The following is a 20,730-nucleotide window of genomic DNA, read 5'->3' as shown; positions in this document are numbered from 1 at the left end:
AAACATATATGGAGCAGATTGGATGGGCGTCACGGAAAATTTACCGAGCACCAGCCAGGTGATTGTTTTATGTGGCACTTGAGGGCTGGGTGTCTATCAAGAGGGGTTCCAAAGGCATTTCTTTAACTCCATAAATTAATTTAATGGGCAACATGGTTATGCGGTTAATATTTAATGGCTCTGTGGCCTCAAAAAGTCGAAGACTTTCATCTCACTAACAAGCGTGAGCTATACTTTAGGGGCTCCGACTAACAGTTTTATAAGTGACTCCATTTACCCCGTTCCTGCGTGTGAAATACATGTTTGCAGTGTTTGTCTGTGGGATAAAATAAATATCCCGGGGCAGGGGGTGGGTGGGGGGGGCAGCGAGAGGGAATGATCAACTTGCTCTTTGCCATGGTAATGACATTTATACAAGTCTCCATTTCCTGGTGGGTGCAGCTAGAATTTTTTTTTTTCTTCAAAAAGCTGAGATTGCTTCTATTATTCTGCTGTCCAAGATAGACTTGCTTTCAGGATCAATGGCTTTCTTTGTGGGAGGGATGAGGGGTTGGTTGTAGTCAGACGGGGGGAGGGGGGGTCAGCCCTGAAGGACAGCCTTGAAGGCCCACCCTCCACATCGCCCAGACTCATTCATTTTTATCCCCACTTCCCAGATTCGAAAACTGAGACTATTTTGGGTGGTTCTTAGTCCCAGGCATCTCGCTCCCACCATGCATGGCCCATCATTGGCTCTCACCTTAATAGAGAGAAAGGTTCATGTCCCAACCGAAACATACTCCTTGAAGAAGCACCATGGCTTCCCGTTGTACTTAGTCCTAGATGTAGGATTGACTGTTCTTGTGGCCCTCATTCTAAGGGCTGGCCTGGGCCAGGAGTGTTGCTGATGGGGAGACTGAGGCAGAGAGCGAAGATTGATCTGTTCATGCCTTCCAAGTGGGCTGGTACTCTGGGGAAACCCAACTGGTAGAATCTCTCCATCTCTGTTAGCCCACATAGACCCAGGAAAAGGATTTCCAGTCTGGGATAAAGCTGATTGTATCCCTTTTCTCCTTAAAGACCCTCAGGGGAGCCCCCATTGCCCACGAGAACCTGTGAGGGGCTTGGCTGGGCCCTCTGTGGGCTCGTTCCAAGTGTTGCTCAGGCCTTGGCACCTGCCTCTCCTCCCCGCCCTGCAGTCCAGTCCATCAGAAGTGCAGCCGTTCCCAACTAGCCAGAGTCCCTTAGGCTGCCACCCCTTTGCCCCTGCTAGTCTTTTTCCTGGGGATGCATTCAGCTCCCACGGTGCCCCTCCTAGAAGCCCCCTGACTCCCCAGGGAAAGCCGAGCACCCCAGAAAACTGTGCATGCCTCCAGGCAGGACACCTATCCTCCATAGGAGGACAGTTTCTGTCTGTCCACCTTCTCCGGACCAGGAGCTCCTTGAAGGCCACATCTGTTATCTTTGCGTCTTCAATAACAAGCAGGAAGCCTGGCCTCATGTGGGTGTCCAGCCAGTGTCTGCCGACAAGATACAAAGATCACACACAAGCAGAGGACACCTCCCAGGAGGGTGACATGGCCCCAAAGCCCCTATGTACAAGGAGCCCTTGTGACAAGGCTTCACTTGCTGCTGCGAACGAGACGCTATTTCCATTTCAAAAGGATTTGCAGCTCCGTCCTTCAAAAAGAGAACTCCTGTGTTTGAAATACTGATTTACAGAAGCTCCGTGAGCCCAGCTTCCTAGATGGAGATCCAGGAGAAACAGTCCAGGCAGGCCAAAGGCAGCCCAGGGGTGGGCTGGGGGCAGGGGGTGGGCGGCCAGATGGATGGGACTCCAGCCCCCTGTGCCATGCCCCCACCCCACCCTTAGTCCCTGGGCTTTTACCCAGAAGATTTCCATTGATTAGAAATCAAAATGATGTTCCTAAAAAGAGGAAAATGTTTGATCCCATGGAAAGAGCAGGATGCCCACGGTTGTTTTGCCAAATGTAAAACGTTTTTGTCCTTGGACAGACCTACCCAGAGTGGTGGGGTTCGTGGAGGGGGGGTCCTTTCGAAGAAGGTCTGAGGACAGTCTGCCTGGGGCCCCCTCCCATGCCACCGCACTGGAGAAACCAAACTTGTGCCAGCCACATCTGGGTGGAGGTCTCAGAGGTACACAATGCAGCCACCCTCTCTCTTATCTGAAAATGCGTCTTCTAGAATGATGACACGGTGCGAATGGTGGCCCATGTCAGTGGCTCCCAGAAAATGGTGTGGGGCAGGCCAGGAGCTAGAGACCTCAGGGCAATTTAGGACTGGGGAAGGGGGGCACTGGAAGGACTGGCTGATGGCAAACCTGGGTGGCTTTTTAGCACCTCTTCACCAGTCTCCCCCATCCCTAGGCACCCACTGCCCTTGGCTCCTTCCCTTGCCTTGTTTCTCCAGATCTGCTCTTAGCCAGCTCACAGACCCCCTGGACCACGGAATGGCAAGATCAGAAAGGGACTGAAGTCAGCTCAGCTGACGTGGGACAGGGGCCTGCATACTCTAAGCAGCCCAACGGGGCAGTGCCCCCTCCCTAGATGCTGAGGGCTAGGAGGTCATGCTCATTCCAGCTTTTCCCACATAACCTGAATCGAAAGGCTCGGTCAGATTGAATGATAGGTCAGACACTGAATTCACTCATAATGGTGCTGTTTGCAGTGCTGGAGCCGTGGACTATTAGAGCTGGAAGAAGTTTCAGAATGTCTGTAGCCTGGGTTCGTCCCAGCTGTGTTCCACGGCTGTTAGTAGGAATTGTTGGAGGACCTGCTCTATAATCAGAGACCTGTGGATAGTGCCAGAGGCAGTACAGACCAGTAGATCAGACGGAACACAGGCTCTGGACTCAGATGGCCTCACTGAAAATCTTGCTTACTGGCTGTGTGGCCTTGAGAAATTACTTAACCTCTCTGTGCTTTATTTGCTTCTTCTGTAAAACTGGAATTAGTCATAATGTGATGATGAAATGAGCCAATTCCCCAGCATGTCAAGATTATTAATAAATGCTGACCTAAACAAAGCTCTATAGGTTTCTTCCCTGCAGGACTTCTCAGAGCCTTTGCTATACTAATGAACATGGTGATCTCCATGACCAAGGTGGGCATCTACAAGGCATCATTTCACATGTGCCCACAGAACTCATTTTACCTTCTCATACAGGTGTTCCATGAGATAGTGTGAGATTCCAGAGCTAGTCTGCTTTATTCTAGAAGAAATGACAACCAGAGAGGTGAGGTGAGCTCATGTAGCAAGTATATAGGGGCAGGATTAGAACTCGAATCGAGGTCTCCCGACTCCCATGCCAGTGTTCTTTCTAGCATGCCTCACTGCACTCACCTAGAGAACAATGACAACAAGACAATAGTACAACTAAAATTTACGGAATGTTTACTCAATGCCAGGCACTGTGCTAGGCTCCTCCTCATTATGGTCTCACTTAGCATCCTAACAGATAGTGCCATATCAAACCCATTGTACTGAGCTCAGAGAGGGCAAGCAACACGTTCAGAATCACACAGCCCATGAATGGTAGAGCCAGGACTCAAACCCGTGTCTGGCTGGCCCTGAGGCCCCGAATTAACCACCCCACAGCAGAAATCCTGAATGTCCAATGCCAAAGTTTTAGGCCTGGGTGGTGTCCTTGGAGATACCCATGTACAGCCCCCACCTGCTTCTCTCAGAACGGCTGGATTGGGGGGTTCCCCGGCTCTGGCAGTCATCACTGGCCCAGGCCCCGGGGACTGACTGCTCAGCATCTAGCCCTCCTGCCAAATGATTTTGGCCAGAGCTGGGCTTGGCGGCGGCATGGTTGGGAGCTGCCCTGAGCTGAGAGCCTCTCGTCAGCCTGAAGTCAGGATGAGCCCTCAATGCGGCTCCCTCCGGGGCTCTCTGTTAAATAAAGATGCCACGGTGGTTCGACCAAAAGGACTCTTTGTCTGAGGCCCTCACAGCCCACACGTCCTCTGCCCCTGGAATGCCGGTCTCTGTCGGCATGAAGAGCCCCTGTGTTCGCTGCTGGGGCTGTGCGAGCCCTTGGCCGGCCGGGGCCGGCGCCGCGGGTGGGTGGCAGTGTGCTCAGCCGGGAGGGTGCTAGCGCTCTGGGCTGGCTGGAAACCTGCCCTAGCCCCCTTCCCTCTTCCTTGCAGGGAGGTCACCCTAGCAGTGAGTCTGCATGCAGCCCGGGTCCCTGGTCATGGTTTCCCTCCTGCGTCCTGCCCACCCAGCGCAGCCCAGCCCAGCCCAGCCCAGCCCAGCGCAGCCCAGCCCTGAGGTTCTGCCTTGTGCATACAGGCCTGATTTTCCCTCTGTCCCTGTCTGTCATCTCTCTCTCTGTATATCTGTCTCTCCATCTGTGTCTCTACCTTTCTCTGTCTCTTTGTCTCTCTCTGTCTTCCTCTTTCTCTCTCTTTCCTCAGTCTGTCTTTTCCTTTTCCCTCTACCCTTTCTGGGGGAGAAAACAGCACCTACCATGTAGGTTAAGTGAAAACCTGGATGCTTTGGGGTCAGTTTGCACCCATTCTACCTTCTGAGCCCAGGGTTTCATTTTGCACATTAGCACAATAGCCTCAGTGTCCCCGTCATAAACAAAGGCAAGGATGTCTGCCTCCAGGACAAAATGTCTACCTCCAGCGGCACGTCATCACACGTGCTCTGGCAAGGGCAGAGGCTGCGTCTGATTCATCCCTGGGACCCCCGGCAGAGCCCCGTGTCAGACACACACACTGAAAAGCCCTCACTGTTTGTTGGATGAGTGAGGTCAAGGGGCCCAGGATGGTGCCTGAAACACAGTAGTTGCCCATTAAATGTTCATTTCCCTTCTTTTCTGTTTCTTGACTGTTCGTGGGGATGGAATGTGTTAGAGACCCTTGGAAAGCCATGGGCTCTAGAAAGAACAGCTCTGAGTTGCATAGTGTTGTCTTACCTGCTCCAGTCGGGTCTTGTCTCATCTTGCCCAGGTGCGGGTATGACATCAAAAAGGACCATCGTGGTGGGGTGCCTGGTGCTCAGTGCCACACCTGCATGGTTACCTGACCAGCTCAGAGAAGAATTGAACAATTGCTTCCCTGTTCCTTAACACTAGACTTTTCTCCTTGCAGTCAAAGACCACATGTGCTTTTTTTTTTTTTTTTTTTTTTTGCCCCATTATCATGTCCCACTACTATTGGGTATTAGGCTTTGGCACAGCAAAACCCTTCTTCATTCATTCATTTGAGCAAATACTTTTTGCCTGCCTGCTCTGTGCCAGGCACTCTTCTGGGATCTGGGGACACACACAGTCAACAGAACAGACTCCCGATTGCATGGAGCTTACCTTCTAGCAAGTTCTTTCCCACCTTTGACAGGGCCTGTGGGCAGGCCACGTGGCCTCTCTGAGCTTCCACCTCCTCATCAGTAACATAAGGTTGAGATCTGCCCTCCCGAGGATCATCATGAGGTTCCCAGTGACTCCGCACATGGAGGCCCCAGCACGTTCCTTGGTACAGGGGAGCTGCCCGATCGGGTCACGGCACCTGAAGCAACCCCGGTGAAGGGGGCCCGGGGAGGCACAGGCACGTGACAGGCTCCTGTCCAGCTGACCACTTACCTGGAGCCTCCTAATGAGCAGTCCTTTGCAATTCCCACAGTCCCAAGTTTCCCTCTCCCTTCTCCTGGCTCTATCCCAGAGTTCCCTTGGCCCGGGCCCTCAGCCCTGCTTTGGCAGCGACCTCTCCTGTCTGTTCGTACTAAAGAATCATTCCAGTATCTTCTCTGCATACGGAATGGAGTGGCCAGGAGCAGGGCTTCACCTGGTCTCATGACAGCACCCCCACCCTGCCTCCATGTTGGGCAGGTCAGGGGTCCCAGGTGCCCCAGGCTATGAGGGGTGGAGTATGCGCTGGTGTGCAGCAGGAGTTCTGACCACCTCTGGCTGTCACGGCTCACTTTCCAGCAGCAGATGCTCAGGCCTCCCTGGAGGACAAGCTCACAGCCGGCTCATGCTGCTACCTGGACAGTTATCCCCACCCGGTGACCGTCTTCTCCTCTCAGTGTCAAAGTGTCTTTCCTAAACCCCCCTCTCTGCTAATCGTCCTAGGTCTCGTCGGATTCCGTCACAGCCCCCTGTTGTCCTTGCTAGAATTATCTGCTTGTCATTAAATAATTAATTGTGCAGTCAGTATTTAGGGACAGTGACTATCTGGCGATTCTGGAATGTGGCTAGTGGGAGACGAGGCTGGTAGAATAAGTAAGGATCTTGGGCTTCCTCTGTGGCCAGGAAAGAATTCTTTCAGAGTTCGCACAGAAAGACTAGCTCCTGAGGGCCCTGAGACCTAGGGATCAATGGGCATTGTTTTTGGTTTGGTTGGCTGGTTGTGTAGTGGACGAACTGGCTGGTTGAATGGTTGGTTGGCTGGTTGAATTGCTGGCTGGATGGTTGATAGATTGACTGGGGTTGACTGATGAATTATTTTTATTAGTTGACTAGTTGGTTAGTGGATTAATTGGCTGGTTGGCTAGTGGATGGGATGGTTGGAGAGTTGTTTTGTTAGCTAGCTGATTAGTGGATTTGTTGATGAGTTGTCTGGTTGGGTGGGCGGCTGGCTGGTTGACTGTGTCGTCCGCGGCACCGTCCTTGAGCCTCTGCCATCGCTGGCAGCCCAGGGTGACCCTGCTTTGGGTTTTAATCAGACCTAATGCCCTTTTTTCCTGTCTTTCCACAGGCACTTGTCCGGCTCCCCCCGCACATTTCACAGTGTGATGAAGTCTTTCGGTTCTTTGAGGCCCGACCGGAGGATGTCAACCCCCCGAAAGAGTAAGTGGTAGCTCAGGTCTCTTCTGGGTGCTTTGAGGTGCGGGCTAAAGCTGAGGGCAGCCTGGAGAGGCTCCAGATGTGGAGACACAAGGAAAAGGAGATTGACCAAAGGGATATGGACCATTATTCCCCAGGCTCTTACTGCCAAAGCTTGCTCCTCATTTCCCTTGACCCAAGGGCTGGCAAGTAAGAGTGTCTCTGCATCTGGGGAGCAGGTTTTCCTGCACACTCATTCTAGCTCACAGGTTACTGTAAGGAGCAGATGAGGTAAAAGAAAGTCTAATGGTCCCTCTGCTCAGATGTCCAGGATTAGCAGTCATTGCTCTTAATTGCTGATGCTACCAAACTCCCAGATGCAATGCAGGCCGGGGGAGGCATGTGCTGTCCAGGCTGAGAACTCACCTGCTGAATAACTCCTGGGCTAGTTCATGATAGACATTAGTAGCCATGTTTACAGAGGAGGAAACTGAGGCCCAGTGAGGTTAGGTGATTTCCCCAAGTCACGCAGCTGGTTGGGTATGTGACGGGCAGGAGGCTTGAACCCAAATCTTTGATTCCCAGCGGCCCCCATGCTGGCTGATATTTCCGTGTTTGGGGGGAAATGGGGAACCAGGCAGGTGTCTCTTCTCTCTGGAATCAGGATGCTCTGGGTCTGGGGGTCAGGATGATCTACCCAGTCATGCTGGTTTCTCACACACGTGATCAGACTCCATTGTGAGGGCCACCCTGTCTTGCTCAGAAGAGTTCCCTCACCTGACTAGGTTCTCAGTGGAAACAAAACTCTGGTTTCCACCAGGAGCTGATGAGCAGAAGAAGGGAGGCAGGGACGTGTGTTGGCCAGAGGATGAGGGGAGGACTGTCGGGGATGCTACTAGAGCACCTCACTCAACGTCTCTTTTCCCCTAAAATCTTAAAGTACCAGGATGGGTGGCAGAGAGGCAGAGGGGGTGGGTACTCCAGAGGGAAGGGAAAGAATTGTACGGAGGAGCGATGTGGGACAGGTGGGAAGAAGCCGGAGGCCATCTGGTGATGGGGAGAAGTCTGAAGACAAGGGTGTGTATTGCGTGGCTCTAGGGGCACCATTCACTGCACTGTGAACAGTGCTCACGGAGGTTGTAAAGTGTACGGTCTGCACACCCATACATGGCAGTCCTGCCGAAAGGGGCCCTTCTCTTTTCACTCGTACTAGAAGACCAAGAGCCTGGAATGGCCTGGGCCCGCTCGGGGAGAAAAACCTACCCAGCCCCAGAGGCTTGCCGTCTCTCTGATGGCTGCCACGGGCTTCAGAAATGAGCAAATGCTACAAACCATCAGAAACTCCTCGGTGACTGGCTCACAAGGCAGACTCATTGAAAGCTACAGAGAATAGGATGAGTTCACACCCCAGCTCTACTGCTTACTAGCCACACAACCTCGAGGCAGATCACTCCCATGGCTTCCCCGAGCTTCATTTCCCTCATCTGCAAAAAAGGGAATAGTGATGAATCCCTGTTCCTGCTACCTCCAGGGATTATCTATGAAAGTCAGAGTCATGTCCTCTGCTTGGCCTGTCCACGCGCGGCGGTGACTGTCGGTCCCTCTCACTGGGGCTGGGCAAGAGCTTCGTAAACAACAAAATGAGATAGAAATGTGTGTTCCACCAGAGGGAGAAGCACAGCTCTCACTGCACCTGCTATGTGTCAGGCTCACGAGAGAGGAGTTAGAGTCTTATCCCCACATTACAGATGAGGGAACAGAGGCTCACAGCGGGAGCCCGGACTTGAACCCAGATTCTTCAGGTCCATACAGAGGCCTGTACCCTTTCCACTGCGCCCACCTGCCTCCCTGGTTTGGGAGGAGTCAGGGGGACTGGGGTCCTGACGCCTCTCTGTGTCGCTGTCCGTGCTGCTGCCTAGCCGTCCTCACTCTCCCAGGGCAGAGGAAGGCTCCTGAGACCCCAGCAGTGGCCCCGGTCCATCCGGCTCTGATGGTCTCTCACAGCCTCCCCTGTCCTTTCCATTCTTCCTTCCATGGGGAGAGAAGAGATGTCCCTCCCCTGGCGATGGTCACTGAAGTCCCATATGATCACGTGCCCACCGGAGTGGGGAGGGATCGTTGCTGTCGGGTGAAGTAGCAGGTCCATCGCCACAAAATCACTGACCGCGCCTTTGATTCGTGCCCCTCAGCGCCGTTCTCTCCCAGTCAGCTACATAAGTTGGTCCTATTTCACCTCTCCAGCTACGCACTCACGGCAATAGGTTAGCCTTTTGCCCATTTCCAGAAGGCCCTCAGGAATGATGCTCACCAGGCGTGGGGAGACGGTGGTGCATTGGTGAGGCAGTGGGCATGGCTTTGCAGAGCCAGGCTCTGGGGTCAGGGCCTGCCACTCAAGGCGGTGATCTCTGGCCATTGGCTCAACTTCTCTGTGTTTCTGTTTTCCCATCCCTAACACATGATAACGCGGGACTCATGGAATGGTCAAGAGGGCTGACAGAGATAACAAGTGGATGAAGACAACCCATAGGAAGTACTCGGCAGTTTTGTTCCTGGAAGGTTGTAGAACAGAATGGAATGTGGCTCAGTGCACACTCCCCCCTGCAGATCACAGCCTGGCTTTTGCAGGGAGGGGTCATAAAGCATTTGCCTCCAAGTCACCATGGCAGTGGGGTTATCGGCCTCTTTCTTGAGGTGCTACCAGCCACCTGGGCTGGTTCACAGCGGGTCTGGCAGGAGACGGCCTGAGACCAGGAAGCCCTCTAGCACAAGACAGACCTGAGGCTCAGGAAGTAGGGTCAGCTGTGGACAGACAGTTCTGAAGGGCTCCTCCTCCCTGGCCCTGCTCAGCCTCCAGGAACTGCCAAGAGAGAGACGTGTGTTCCAGACCACAGTGTGCTTGCCGTTAAGAGCCCAGACCCGTAGGTGACCCTGGCCTGACAGGCTGACGATTTATCAGCCAAGGGCCCGCACCCCCCTGTCTCGAGCTGCTTGCACCTTCCCCGCCGGCCGCAGTACACCTCCCCCTCCATCCTGAAACATAAACACAGGATCAAATAACAGTGTATTTTGACTCAGGGGCGACTGTAGAGCGGCTTATCAAATTATCAAAGCCTGTGGATTTAATTGGAATTTTGCAGATAACCCCCTGGCTCTTTCAAGTGTGCTGCTGCAGGGGCCCTGCGGGTGTACACAGGGCCTGGGGGGCGGGGGGAGCTGGGTCCCTTTAGCATCTTGCTGGGAAGGCAAGGCTGTGGCAGCGCAGCCTTGGCAGGGGAGGTGGAGCAGGCCCGAGCCCCTCGGCTTTGACCCCAGACCGCTCGGGGGCTTCTGTGGGGGGAGAGCAGGGTCCTCTTCTGAACTGCTAGGCCGACTCTAGACCACCAGCCCCACACGGAAAGGATGCTCCTTATAGACGGACACTTCAGGTGAGCTTGACCCAGCGCAGCCACGGTGGCGCCCCGTCCTCGTGCAGCCACCCCAGGAAGGCAGCTCCCGTCCTCCCGCCTCCCGCGACGAACACCGGGGCCTGGGCCAACCCCAAACCCTGGCCCCGATTCGTCCCTTTCCTCCGCACCCCGCCATCCACTCAGCACATCCGGTGCGTACTGCCTTCGGAGTGTTTCCGGACCCAGGCTGCCTCTCAGCATCTCCCCTGTTGCCACCCTGAGCCACCCTATCACCGGTCCTCCCGTGGAGTCCGGCCTCCCTGCCTCAGCCCGTGCTCTCTCTGTGGTCCATTTTCAATATAGCGGAAGGAAGGATCATTTAGAAAGATGCATCAGATTGTGTGGCTCCTCTGCTGAAAATCCCCCATGCCTCCCACGTCCCTCAGAGTCAGGGCCCCCTCAGCCTGGCCCTCCCTTCCCTCCGACAGCACCCTCTGCCGCTCCCCCACCGGGCTCCTCTCCTGCCGCCCTGGCCTGCTGGCTGCTGCCCGCCCCTGGCAGCCCTGTTCCTGCCTTGGGGCCTTTGCACTGGTTCTTGCCTCTGCCTGGGCCCCTTGGCCCCTCTCCAAGTGAGCCCCTTGGCCTGTTCCCACACCTCCTACCAGTCTTCCCTCAAACCGCTGCTCAGCAGGGTGGGCCCTGGCCTTTGGCTAAAATCCCCCTGGCGCTTGCCCTCCCCTTCCTGGCTTCATCCTTCCTCGGGGAAACGCATCACCTCCCACACGTGGCCTGTCCACACGTGGCCTGTCCACGCGCGGCCTGTCCACGCGCGGCGGTGACTGTCGGTCCCTCTCACTGGGGCATCGGTTCTAGGGGAGCGGGAGCTTGTACCCATCCTCTTCAGGCTACATCCCCGGCGCCCAGAGCAGGTGCTCAGAAAACATCTGCCAGAGGAAAGACTGATCGTTCAGCCTTCGTTATAGTCTTACACGGGAGACAGCCCGTGACGGGGCTCCTCAGAGGAGATCAAGGCCCAGAGAGCCGGCGTAGCTTACCTCGTCAGCCAGCTGGCAGGCGGCACGGCCCCGGCCCAAACCCAGCAGACTGGCTCCCGGCTGCCGCGCCTAACGTGGCCCTAACCCCGCGCTCCGCTCCTGCTTCCTAAGTCAGCCCGCTCCTCGCAGCGCCCCCTGCTGGTCCCCACACGGCCAGGGCACATGGAGACCAGCCTTGGCCCCTTGGACAACTGATTTCTTTTTGAGGACGATGTGTTCTGGGGAAGCCCAGTGGTTGAATAGGAACACCCGCAGGTGTGTTTGTGTGTGTGTGTGTCAATGCATGTGTATGCATGTGTGAGTGTCTTGATGGAGGGGCAGAAAGGAAAAGGAAGATGTTAGCTTTTTTGTTTACTTCCTCTGTACTCTATGTATTATCTCATTTAAATCTCAGGGCGCCCCTGAGGTCAGTACTATTATCCCTATTTAGCGGATGGGGAAACAGAGGCCATAGCGGTACATGGCTTGCCCCAGGCCACACAGCTGAGAAGCCGGAGAGGCAGACCTTGAACAGGCCCGCTTGCCTGGGAATGGGGGGCACTGTCCTGTCGGCCACCCCCACCCCCCACCACACACACACACACACACACACACACACACACACACACACACACACCCCTTGGGAGGGAACTGAGCATCTCTCCCTCCCTCCCGCGGCACATGGCCCCAGGGTAATGAGGGGTCAGAGGGTAGTGTGGGCAAGAGAAGCTAGTGATGATGTTTCTTAGCATCCTCTCCGGGGACTCTGGGACAGCCTTACTCACCAAACCCTGAAGGAGGCAGAGAAAGACGCACCCCTGGAGCTCAAGGGAATCCAGTGCCACACAAATCCTGGGCTAACTGACAACCAGCAGAGCCTGGCCTCCTGGCAGCTACAGCTGGTAGCCCCACAGTGCCCGAGGTGACCCCTGGCAGGGCATGTGGCCCACCCGGCAGGGTCTTGGGTCCACACCTGCCGTTTCCACCCTCCCGGGCTTTGCTGTGTTGGAGACCCCGGAGGACCGACCCCCTGCTGGGCCAGGGGCCCAGAAATCAGCTGGTCTGGCTTCCACAGGTGCAGGAGGCCCCCCAAGCAGTGGGTACCTGTGCTCCGGTTCCCATTTGGTATCCGCAATGGCAAAGGGGAGCTAAGGCAGGCCCAGGCTGGCTTGGCAGGACTTCCGACAGAGTCAGACACATGACCCAGCAAATGCCTCTTTTTACAAGTTTAAATTTTCATCCAATTTAAAGGGTGAACACAAAGGTTCTCAAAGGGACCTCCATGAGACCTGTCTTCAGGGCCCTGGGCTGATGCACATTCCTGTTGGAAAGGGTCAAACCTGCAGGGAGAGGTCCAGCCCCATGAGGACCCCCCCCCACACACACACACACAGAAGCCTGAGACCTGCCTTTGCATCTCTCTGACCTCCTGGGCCAGCAGCCCTGCCCTTATTCTTAGTCTCCTGTCACCAGAGTGCAGCCAGCTACTGCCCCCTTCCCCACCTGCCGCAGGACTAAGTCCTACTTTCTGGAAAACCCCACCTATAGGCTACCCTCGGCTGCCACGGGGGTGGCACTGACCGTATCCCATGGGTCTGTTCCTGGGTCTTTCTCACCATGGGAGCTCACGTCTCTGGGGCCTGGCCCTCTGTGGCTGGGCCACAACAAAGTTGAGGCCATTTAACAAAATTGTCAATAAAACTGCCCACAGTCATGGGGGCAAAGTGAAGAGCGTTCTTGATCCCTCTGGAGTCGCTGGTCTGGGTTCGGGGGCCAGCTCTACCTCTTGCTTCTCTGTACCTCAGTTTCCTTATCTGTAGAGTGGGAATCACCATGGCACCTGCGCCCACGGGTCGTGGGGAGGTTGACAGTCTGGCACCAGTGAGCGCGGTCAGCGGGGCTTGCGTCATCCTCCCCCAGGGAGGGAGGGCACGGCTGCAAGACGCCGGTCTGTCACTCACAGTCCCCAGGCTGTGTTGCAGCCTCCTTGTGCCACCCAACTACGGTTGACCCTCTGCTCTCTACCCAAGCCCACGGCAGGGTGAGCATACGCACATTTCCCCCTCGCCCCCATCATAGTGAGAGGGAAAGCAGAGGCCAGGCTGGGCTGCCGGGCTTCTCTCTTGTCACACGCTTAGCATCCCAGGCGTCTGCCTGCTGCCAGCCCACAGCCTGTGGCTGGCAGGGCTCACCGCTTACACAACACCAGTGGCATGTGGCGGGCCCACGAGGCAGGCTGAGGGTCTCCTGCTCCCTGCTGCCCCCTCTCAGCTCTAGGCTCAGGCCTGTCTCCTCAGCTTATTTCTGCCCAGGAAGCCAGCCAGGTTCCTGGTCGAATTCTTGAACTTGCATGGGAGGAGCAGAGCCTCGCTAAACAGGTTTTTGTTCAGCCCCAGGGCCACAGAGCCACCCTCTGTTCCGGACTGGAACAATGGAACAATGGCCCAATGTTTGGAGGGACCTGGGGTACAAGGTTGTGGGCCCAGAACTGTCCTTGCCCCAGCCTGCCCGGAGTGCCGGCTTCTGGGAGGCCACCTGCCAGGGGGCAGCCCGGCAGACCAGCGAGAAAGGGAGGCTGTCCCACCAGGAGGCCTGCCCCCGGGCAGAGGCCAGGGTTTGGGTCCGGAGTGGGGGCTGATCCAGAGGGTGCTGAGCAAGGGCTCCATGAATGGAGGACAGGGAAGAGCAGAAGCAGACAGAGGCTCTGGGGCTGGGGCGGGCGGGAGGGCAGACCCAAGAAAGGGCACTCCTCTGAGGGGTCTCCCGGCCTCCTTCCCGTTCGTATCTTGGAAGGGATGGAGGCTGTGGCTGCCCTCCCCCCGGGGGGGAAAACAGTCCAGGAGAACAGAAGGAGCTTTGCCAGCCCTGCCTTGGGGACCCAGGAAGAAGACAGAGAGTGTGGGGGTGGTGCAGACAAGGCTGGCCCTGAGAATTTGAGGAGGCTCCTCCAGGGGGCACCCCATCCTCTGTCCCAGTTGAATTCCAGGTCAGGCCCGGAGGTAGGCTGACTGCTTTGCTCGTGTCTGACTCCTGATGTCTTGAGTTAGAATCCAGGCTCTGCTGCTGATGGCAGGGTGACCTCGGCTTGATGGTGGAGCCTCCTCTGTAAGTCACACCCACCTGCTTGGGAGCAGAGGAGAATTAAAGGAGATGATGTGTGTGGAGCACACAGTAGTTGCTATCTTCTCTCCTCTTCCCTGGGAGACAAAGGGAAGGTTGTGACAAGAGCCCTGGACAGAGGGTCTCTGCCGTGTTTCCCTCCTCAGCACGTATCCACTAAGCACCTACTATGTGCCAGGAACTCATGGGCCGATGGACTAAGGCTCAAGGCTGCCACTAGGTCGAAATTTTCAACAGAGTTAAATTAACTCCTGAGACAACAGTCAGAACACCCAGCTCTGCTTTGGCCTTGAATGAATCACTCCACCTCTCCAAATCTGTGAAAGCCTCTGGGTCTGTGAAAGTGGCCAACGGTACCCACGTGGTGGGGTAATGGGAAGGTTCAAGGGTGCTAATGCCCGTAAGCACCTCGAGAGTGCCTGACCTAGTGCGGCTCATTCACCGGAACTTCCGTTCTCCTTCCCTTTCTTCCAGAGCCCAGGCCCAGGTGCAGAGGGGCCACTCTGGAAAGGCTGGAGGATGGAAGTGGCCAGCTCTGCGAGTATTTGCCAGGGTTGGTGCTGATGGTGGGGTGCGGCTGCCCCCCTCCACCCCCAGACACCCTGCTGGCTATCAAGAACTCCGAGGGGTCCGTGTTCCTGGCCTTCCCCAGGGGGACGGGTGGCCTGGGAACTGGAGTGGAGAGCCCACTCACCCTGTGCTTTGCTGAGTCCTGGTTAGACCCTTGCCAGTAGGCTCTGCCACCACCCACCTGGCCTGGGACGTGGCCCACACTGTCCTTCCAGCCCCTCTGCCATTGGCAGCTGTACAAATAGTCTCTTTATGTGGAGGTGAGAGAGCCAGCTGGATGGAGGGACCGTGGGTCCACTGGGAGCTGGGGGCTGGAACAGCACAGAACTCTATGCGGTCAGACCGTGCCCACCCCCTGCCGGGGCCCCCTTTGACCTGGGTGGGCAGGTGGGAGGAAGGTGCCTACAGGAAGCTGATTCCAACCCACTTGAAAGGGGCATCGGCTCTGGGGAACAAGGGCTTCTGAGGGCCCTGCTGTCGTGCTGGGTGGGAAGTGCAGGGAGGTCAACTGAGCCCAGCTCAGAGCAAAGACCTGTGCGGGCCGCGTCTACAGAGAGAGGGTCATTCCGTTTCCAGGCCTGGCGCAGGGGCTCAGCTCCCTCGAGTGGGAGTGCGAAGGAGGTGGTGGGGTCCAGGGGTGTGTGTGTTTCCCTGAAATCTCAGCCCCAGGAGGACGGTCCCCCATGGGCCCCTTCCCTTGCTCTCAAGGCCACAGGCTGAGCCCCCCACAGAGCCCCGGAGTCCTGCTTTGCAGTTATGTCATGTTCAAGGGTGTCTCCGTTCCCCCTCCCTTGTGATTATTACCCCGCCATTGTAACCAGTCCTCTGGTTAGCTACCCCCCCACTGGGAGTTCATGGCAGAGCTGACCCTTGAACCCAGGTCTTCAGCCGCCTAGCCTAGGGCTCCCTCTGTTGGCATCCAGGCAGGAGGCATTCACTCATTCAGGCATTTTTGATCATCTTCTTGGTGTGAGGCACAGGGCCATGGAAGTGGACACAGCTCAGCCCTCCCCGTGGGGAGCTTGTGGTCTGAGCAGAGAGACAGCACGGGCAGGGCCTGGCTTGCCGCTGTGGGAGGTAGCAGAGCACGGTAGGGCTCTGGATAGTAACCTGGCTCCTTCCCCACCTACTCTGTGGCCTGAGAATTACTTAAATTGCCAAGACCTCAGTTTCTTCACCTGTAAAATGGGGCTTATAACAGCTGCCAATCCCGTGGAGACGGCAGAAACCAAACAAGTGATTATACAGGTGCTGGGCCGTCCACAGCAGTGGGCTAGCCTGGTGAGGTAGTCAGGGCAGCCTCCCTGGAGAGGTGGCATTCAAGCTGAGGGTGAGGCCAGAGATACCCACTGAAGGGGAATGGGAGACAGGGACATTCAGGTCAGACAGAGTCCCTGAGACTGGGGCAGTTTCAAGGAATTGAAAGAAATTCTGTCTTCCCGGAGACTGAGAGCATTGGCTAGGGCTGATACCTGATTTGGGCCTTCCTTGGGCCCAGCTGTGACCGCAGCACCAAACCAGGCCAGAGGAGTTGGGCCTGAGGCATCCAGTGTCCAGTGGATGACCTTGGACAGTCATTAACCCTTTCTGTGTTTCAGCATCAGGTGAAGGAGCAAAATTTGGGGTTCTCTAGGGTCCCTCCTGGCTCTGACATTCTGTGATCTCATCAGGACCCGCTGGCTATTGCAATAGTGCAAGCATGTAACAACCAGAATCTGCAGGGGTGGCTGATGGCTGTGGGAATGAAAGACATTCATAGACACGGTCAGATGTGGAAGACACAAACATTCTGCAGGTCATGTGACCCTTCCCTTTCACAAGCCCTGTAGATTGGAGTTTAGGCACCTCTTAACTTTGGGTGACTTAGTACTTGGGATCTGTGTGTATCTGGCTCCACCTTGTGGAAATTTTGGGCATTATAGTTGCCTGTATCGGGGCATTTGGCTGATACTGCAAAAAACTGTGCTGGGTCTTTCAGCATGATCTTGTTTAACCATCAGTATAATTCTGTGAGATTTATGCCTCCTTTTTTGTAGATGAGGAAGCTTAGGCTCATGTTGGTTAAGTTACCTCTCAACTAGTAAGTGTCAGAGGCTGGATTCAAACCCTTCCAACTTCAGATCTGCACCCAGCTAACCACACGGGTGTGTGAGAGAGAGAAGCATGGGGACCATGGCCAGGGTGACTAGCTCCAAATTGCCAGTTGGGACCCTTTAATCTGACCAGAGGGCAGAATAGTTGAATTAGGACCCCATGGTTGCTGTGGTCACAGATGGGGGCGGTTGAAGGTACAGCTGAGGGCACTTTCCATATGTGGGGACTCTTTAAGGGGAACCCAGGCTTCTTGTCAGCCCACATCCTTGAAAAGATACCAGGCTCAGGAGCCCCAGGGCCAGTTCCGGGTACCCTCCCTGAGACCCCCGCCCCCAGCCTCCAGAGCTCCCAGGAGGGCCTTCCTGCTGTGGCTTAGACCTCTGGCATGCTTCCAGAACCAGCCTCACTCTGTCTTCCTGAAAGGGAAGGCAGGTGCCGCCCAGACTGATACCTGATTTGGGCCTTCCTTGGGCCCAGCTGTGATCCCAGCATCAAATCAAGCCCTTAAGCCCCCCTCACCCCCTATCATGTGGCCAATTTATCATATGAGGAACCCTGAATTAATGGGAACCCCCTTCCCCTTGCCCCACTCCAGGACACACAGCCCAAGGCTTTCCCTACCTGAGGCTAGGCGGGAGATTTTATTTTCAAATAGCCTTATTGAGACATAATTGACATAAGACAAAAATCACTGATTTTAAGTGTACAGTTAATCCGATGACTGTTAGTAAATTTCTAGAGTTTTGTGCAACCAACCCCACAATCCAGTTTTAGAACTTTTTTTTTAAAGGTTTTATTTATTTATTCGACAGAGCACAAGAGAGCACACGCAGGGGGAGGGGCAGAGGGAGAAGCAGACTCCCCGCTGAGCAGGGAGCCCGATGTGGGACCCGATCCCGGGACTCCAGGATCATGACCTGAGCCGAAGGCAGTCGCTTAACCAACTGAGCCACCCAGGCGCCCCAGAGGGAGGTTTTTAATTCTTCCCCAAAAGGAGCCCCCATTAGCATCCCTTCCCTCTGCTGCTGTCTGGGAAGAGGAGATGTATGTTCCTGGAGACTGGGTTCTTTCCTCTACTGTATGCTGCTCTGATTTCTAGACCTTCTGGTAGTTCTGGCTGCTTTGGCCCTTGCACAAATTGTTCAGTAGCCCGCGGGAAAGGCCTGCTTCACCTTCTCGGTGCTGCTCTGAGGTGGACTGGCCGTTGAGTGGGGGCCTCGGGTGGAGGGCCTCGGGTGCCCACCTTGCACTTCATCCCCATCCGCAGGAAGTGCACACACAGTTTCACCCCACAGGGCATCTGGGAAGGCCAGTGGGCACAGGCAACAGGCCTAGGGGCTAAGCCACAAAATGAGCAACTCTACTGGGGCAACCTGCAGGCAGCCCAGGGGTTTAGCAGAAAGCATTGTATGTGTTTTAGTTCATTTAATTTTTGCATCTATCCATGAGGTGGGCACCCTTATTTTCCCCAATTTCCAGTTAAACCCACTAAGGCAAAGGGAGGTCATGTGACTTGCAAAGCTGATGTGTGGCAGAGATGATGAGAATCCGGCAGTCCGGTGGGAGAGCCTGGCTCGCACCCTCATTAAAGCTCACCAAGTGCTTAGCACACTGCCTGGCATGTGCTCATAATCCCTGGGACCTATTATTGCCATTGCCATTGTTGAGAGGCTGCTACATGCTGAGGGAGGAGCCAGAGGCCTGGGTAGCCAGTGCCTGCACAACGCTCAGCGTGCAACCGTGTGAGTTGGCAGTTTCTGGAGCCATCAAAACAGCCTCTGCCGTCAGGGTCCGGGTTGCATCCCACTGAGAGGTAGGAGGTGAGGGCTGCTCCCAGCTCCAGCCTTCAGACATCCTCCAGCCCTGCCCTCACGTTGCACTGACAGGTTCTGCAGGGTTGGGGGGTGGGGTGGGGCAATGATTTGCCCAAGGTCACCCAGAGAAACTGGACTAGCACCACGTTGTTTGACTGAGTCCAGTGTTCTTCTGGCTCTCGGAAACTTCCCCAGCTGATTTCCAGAGCATCCTGCATGCTGGTGCACAGAAGGGCACCTGGCGGCCTGAGCTCAACCTTTACGGAGACTCGAATCAAAGCCTACCTGATGGGCTGGGAGGAGGGGCCAGCGTCTCTGAATGGCCAGGGAAGTGGGAGCTGGACTGTGGTCAGGTCTGATCTAATTACGCAGAAGCAGGCTCCCAATTAGAAAAGACTGTGACTGCCAAGCCAGAGAATTTAAGGTTAATTGCAGGAAGTGCTCTGGCCCCCACTTCATGCAAGAGAGGGCACCTGTGAGGCTGTCTTACTGGTCAGCCTCACAGAGACCTGCAGTGCTGCAGGCAGCCACCCTGAGAGCCAGAGGACAGAGGACATGGGTTGTCCCCATGTTGGCATGTCTGGGTAAAGCCCCGCCTATGTGTTGGTCATGTGCTAGGTCCAGCAGGCTATGAGGATCTTGGTGGGCAAGTGGGGTGGGGGGGAGTGGATACTTCATGCCAGAGACAGGGAGAGGCAGGTGTCTCGGTTCAGAATACTGCAGAAGCAGGTCTGGGGAGGATTTGAACCCAGGGAGTTTATTTGGGAGGTGATACCGGGAGATGCCAGTGAGGGAGTGAAGTTAGGCAGGGGAGGGAAGGCAGCCAAAAGTAGTGCATGATCAACCAGATGCCCTGTGGGCCACTGGGGCCTCATCCCACAGGGAGTTCTGGGAGCTGGCCAAGGACTGGTGGTCCCGCCCAAGGGCAGGGCTTTTATTATTTTTTTATTTTTTTTTAAGATTTTATTTATTTATTTGAGAGAGAGAGAATGGGAGACAGAGAGCACGAGAGGGAAAAGGGTCAGAGGGAGAAGCAGACTCCCCGCTGAGCAGGGAGCCCGATGTGGGACCCGATCCCGGGACTCCAGGATCACGACCTGAGCCGAAGGCAGTCGCTTAACCGACTGAGCCACCCAGGCGCCCCAAGGGCAGGGCTTTTATGCACCCACTGAGGTTTCTTCCTCCAGCTCTTCTGCTCCCCCCGCCCCCCCGTCCACCTCCACAGAGCAGTCAAGGGGGCTTCCCAAAGAGCCTGTGTAAGCTACCACTGACATGGCTCTCCATGGTGCTTAGGATGACTTCCAAGCAGGTTCGAGGTGGCCTGGGCCTGGGAGGCCTGGTTCCCTCCCCATCCCCAGCCTGAGGGCCCCAGCCCCTGCCCCCCATTCCATCTGCTCCTCATGTTCTCCTAGAATCCTCACTCCTCAGAGAGACCTCACTTTCTCTCCATCTGTGCAACCTTTCCCTTTTCTTCACAGCTCTTAACCCAGTTTGCCAGCTTGCTTGGAGGGAGAGGGCCCGGGCTGATGGAGGCCTGTGGGTGCTGGCTTGGAGGCTTCTGAGCGGGAGGGTGTGAAGGCTGATAGACAGGAAGGATAGAAAGATCCAGATCGTGAGGGTTCCAAGCACTGGCTTAGGAGTCAGCCAGCACTGGGTTCAGATCTCAGCTCGCTCCTGAGCTAGCTTCTTAAACAGGTGGCCCCTCCTAAGCATACACATGCCCTTGTTCTCAGACTCGGGCCCACAGGGGAGTCAGGCAAAGGAGGCACTGTGGTCCAGCCGGGGAAGGGAGAGACACATGTGAGGCAGTAACACATCCCGCAGCAGAATGCAGGCTGACAGCAAGAGCCTGCAGCCTCGCTGTGCTGGCCCAGTAGTTCCCATGGCAACCCTGCATGACGTCACAGCCAGGGGATGGAACCCAGGACACCGAGGCCATC

The 20,730-nt window shown here is 55.7% G+C and overlaps 1 protein-coding gene across 3 annotated transcripts in view; it reads left to right on the top strand.

Annotated features, from left to right (window-relative positions):
* SH3PXD2A (SH3 and PX domains 2A) overlaps positions 1–20,730 on the top strand; it is a 236,751-nt gene that overhangs the window by 120,639 nt on the left and 95,382 nt on the right. For all 3 annotated transcript variants that reach the window (XM_027596123.2, XM_027596121.2, XM_027596122.2), the window contains exon 5: positions 6,705–6,796. In XM_027596123.2, coding sequence (XP_027451924.1) covers positions 6,705–6,796 — 92 coding nt within the window. The remainder of the gene's footprint in view (positions 1–6,704; positions 6,797–20,730) is intronic.

Source organism: Zalophus californianus, chromosome 15 (assembly GCF_009762305.2).
Source record: "Zalophus californianus isolate mZalCal1 chromosome 15, mZalCal1.pri.v2, whole genome shotgun sequence".
NCBI classification, from domain to species: Eukaryota; Metazoa; Chordata; class Mammalia; order Carnivora; family Otariidae; genus Zalophus; species Zalophus californianus.
Note: the sequence above shows the minus strand (reverse complement) of the source record. Positions and strands in the feature narration are given on the sequence as shown.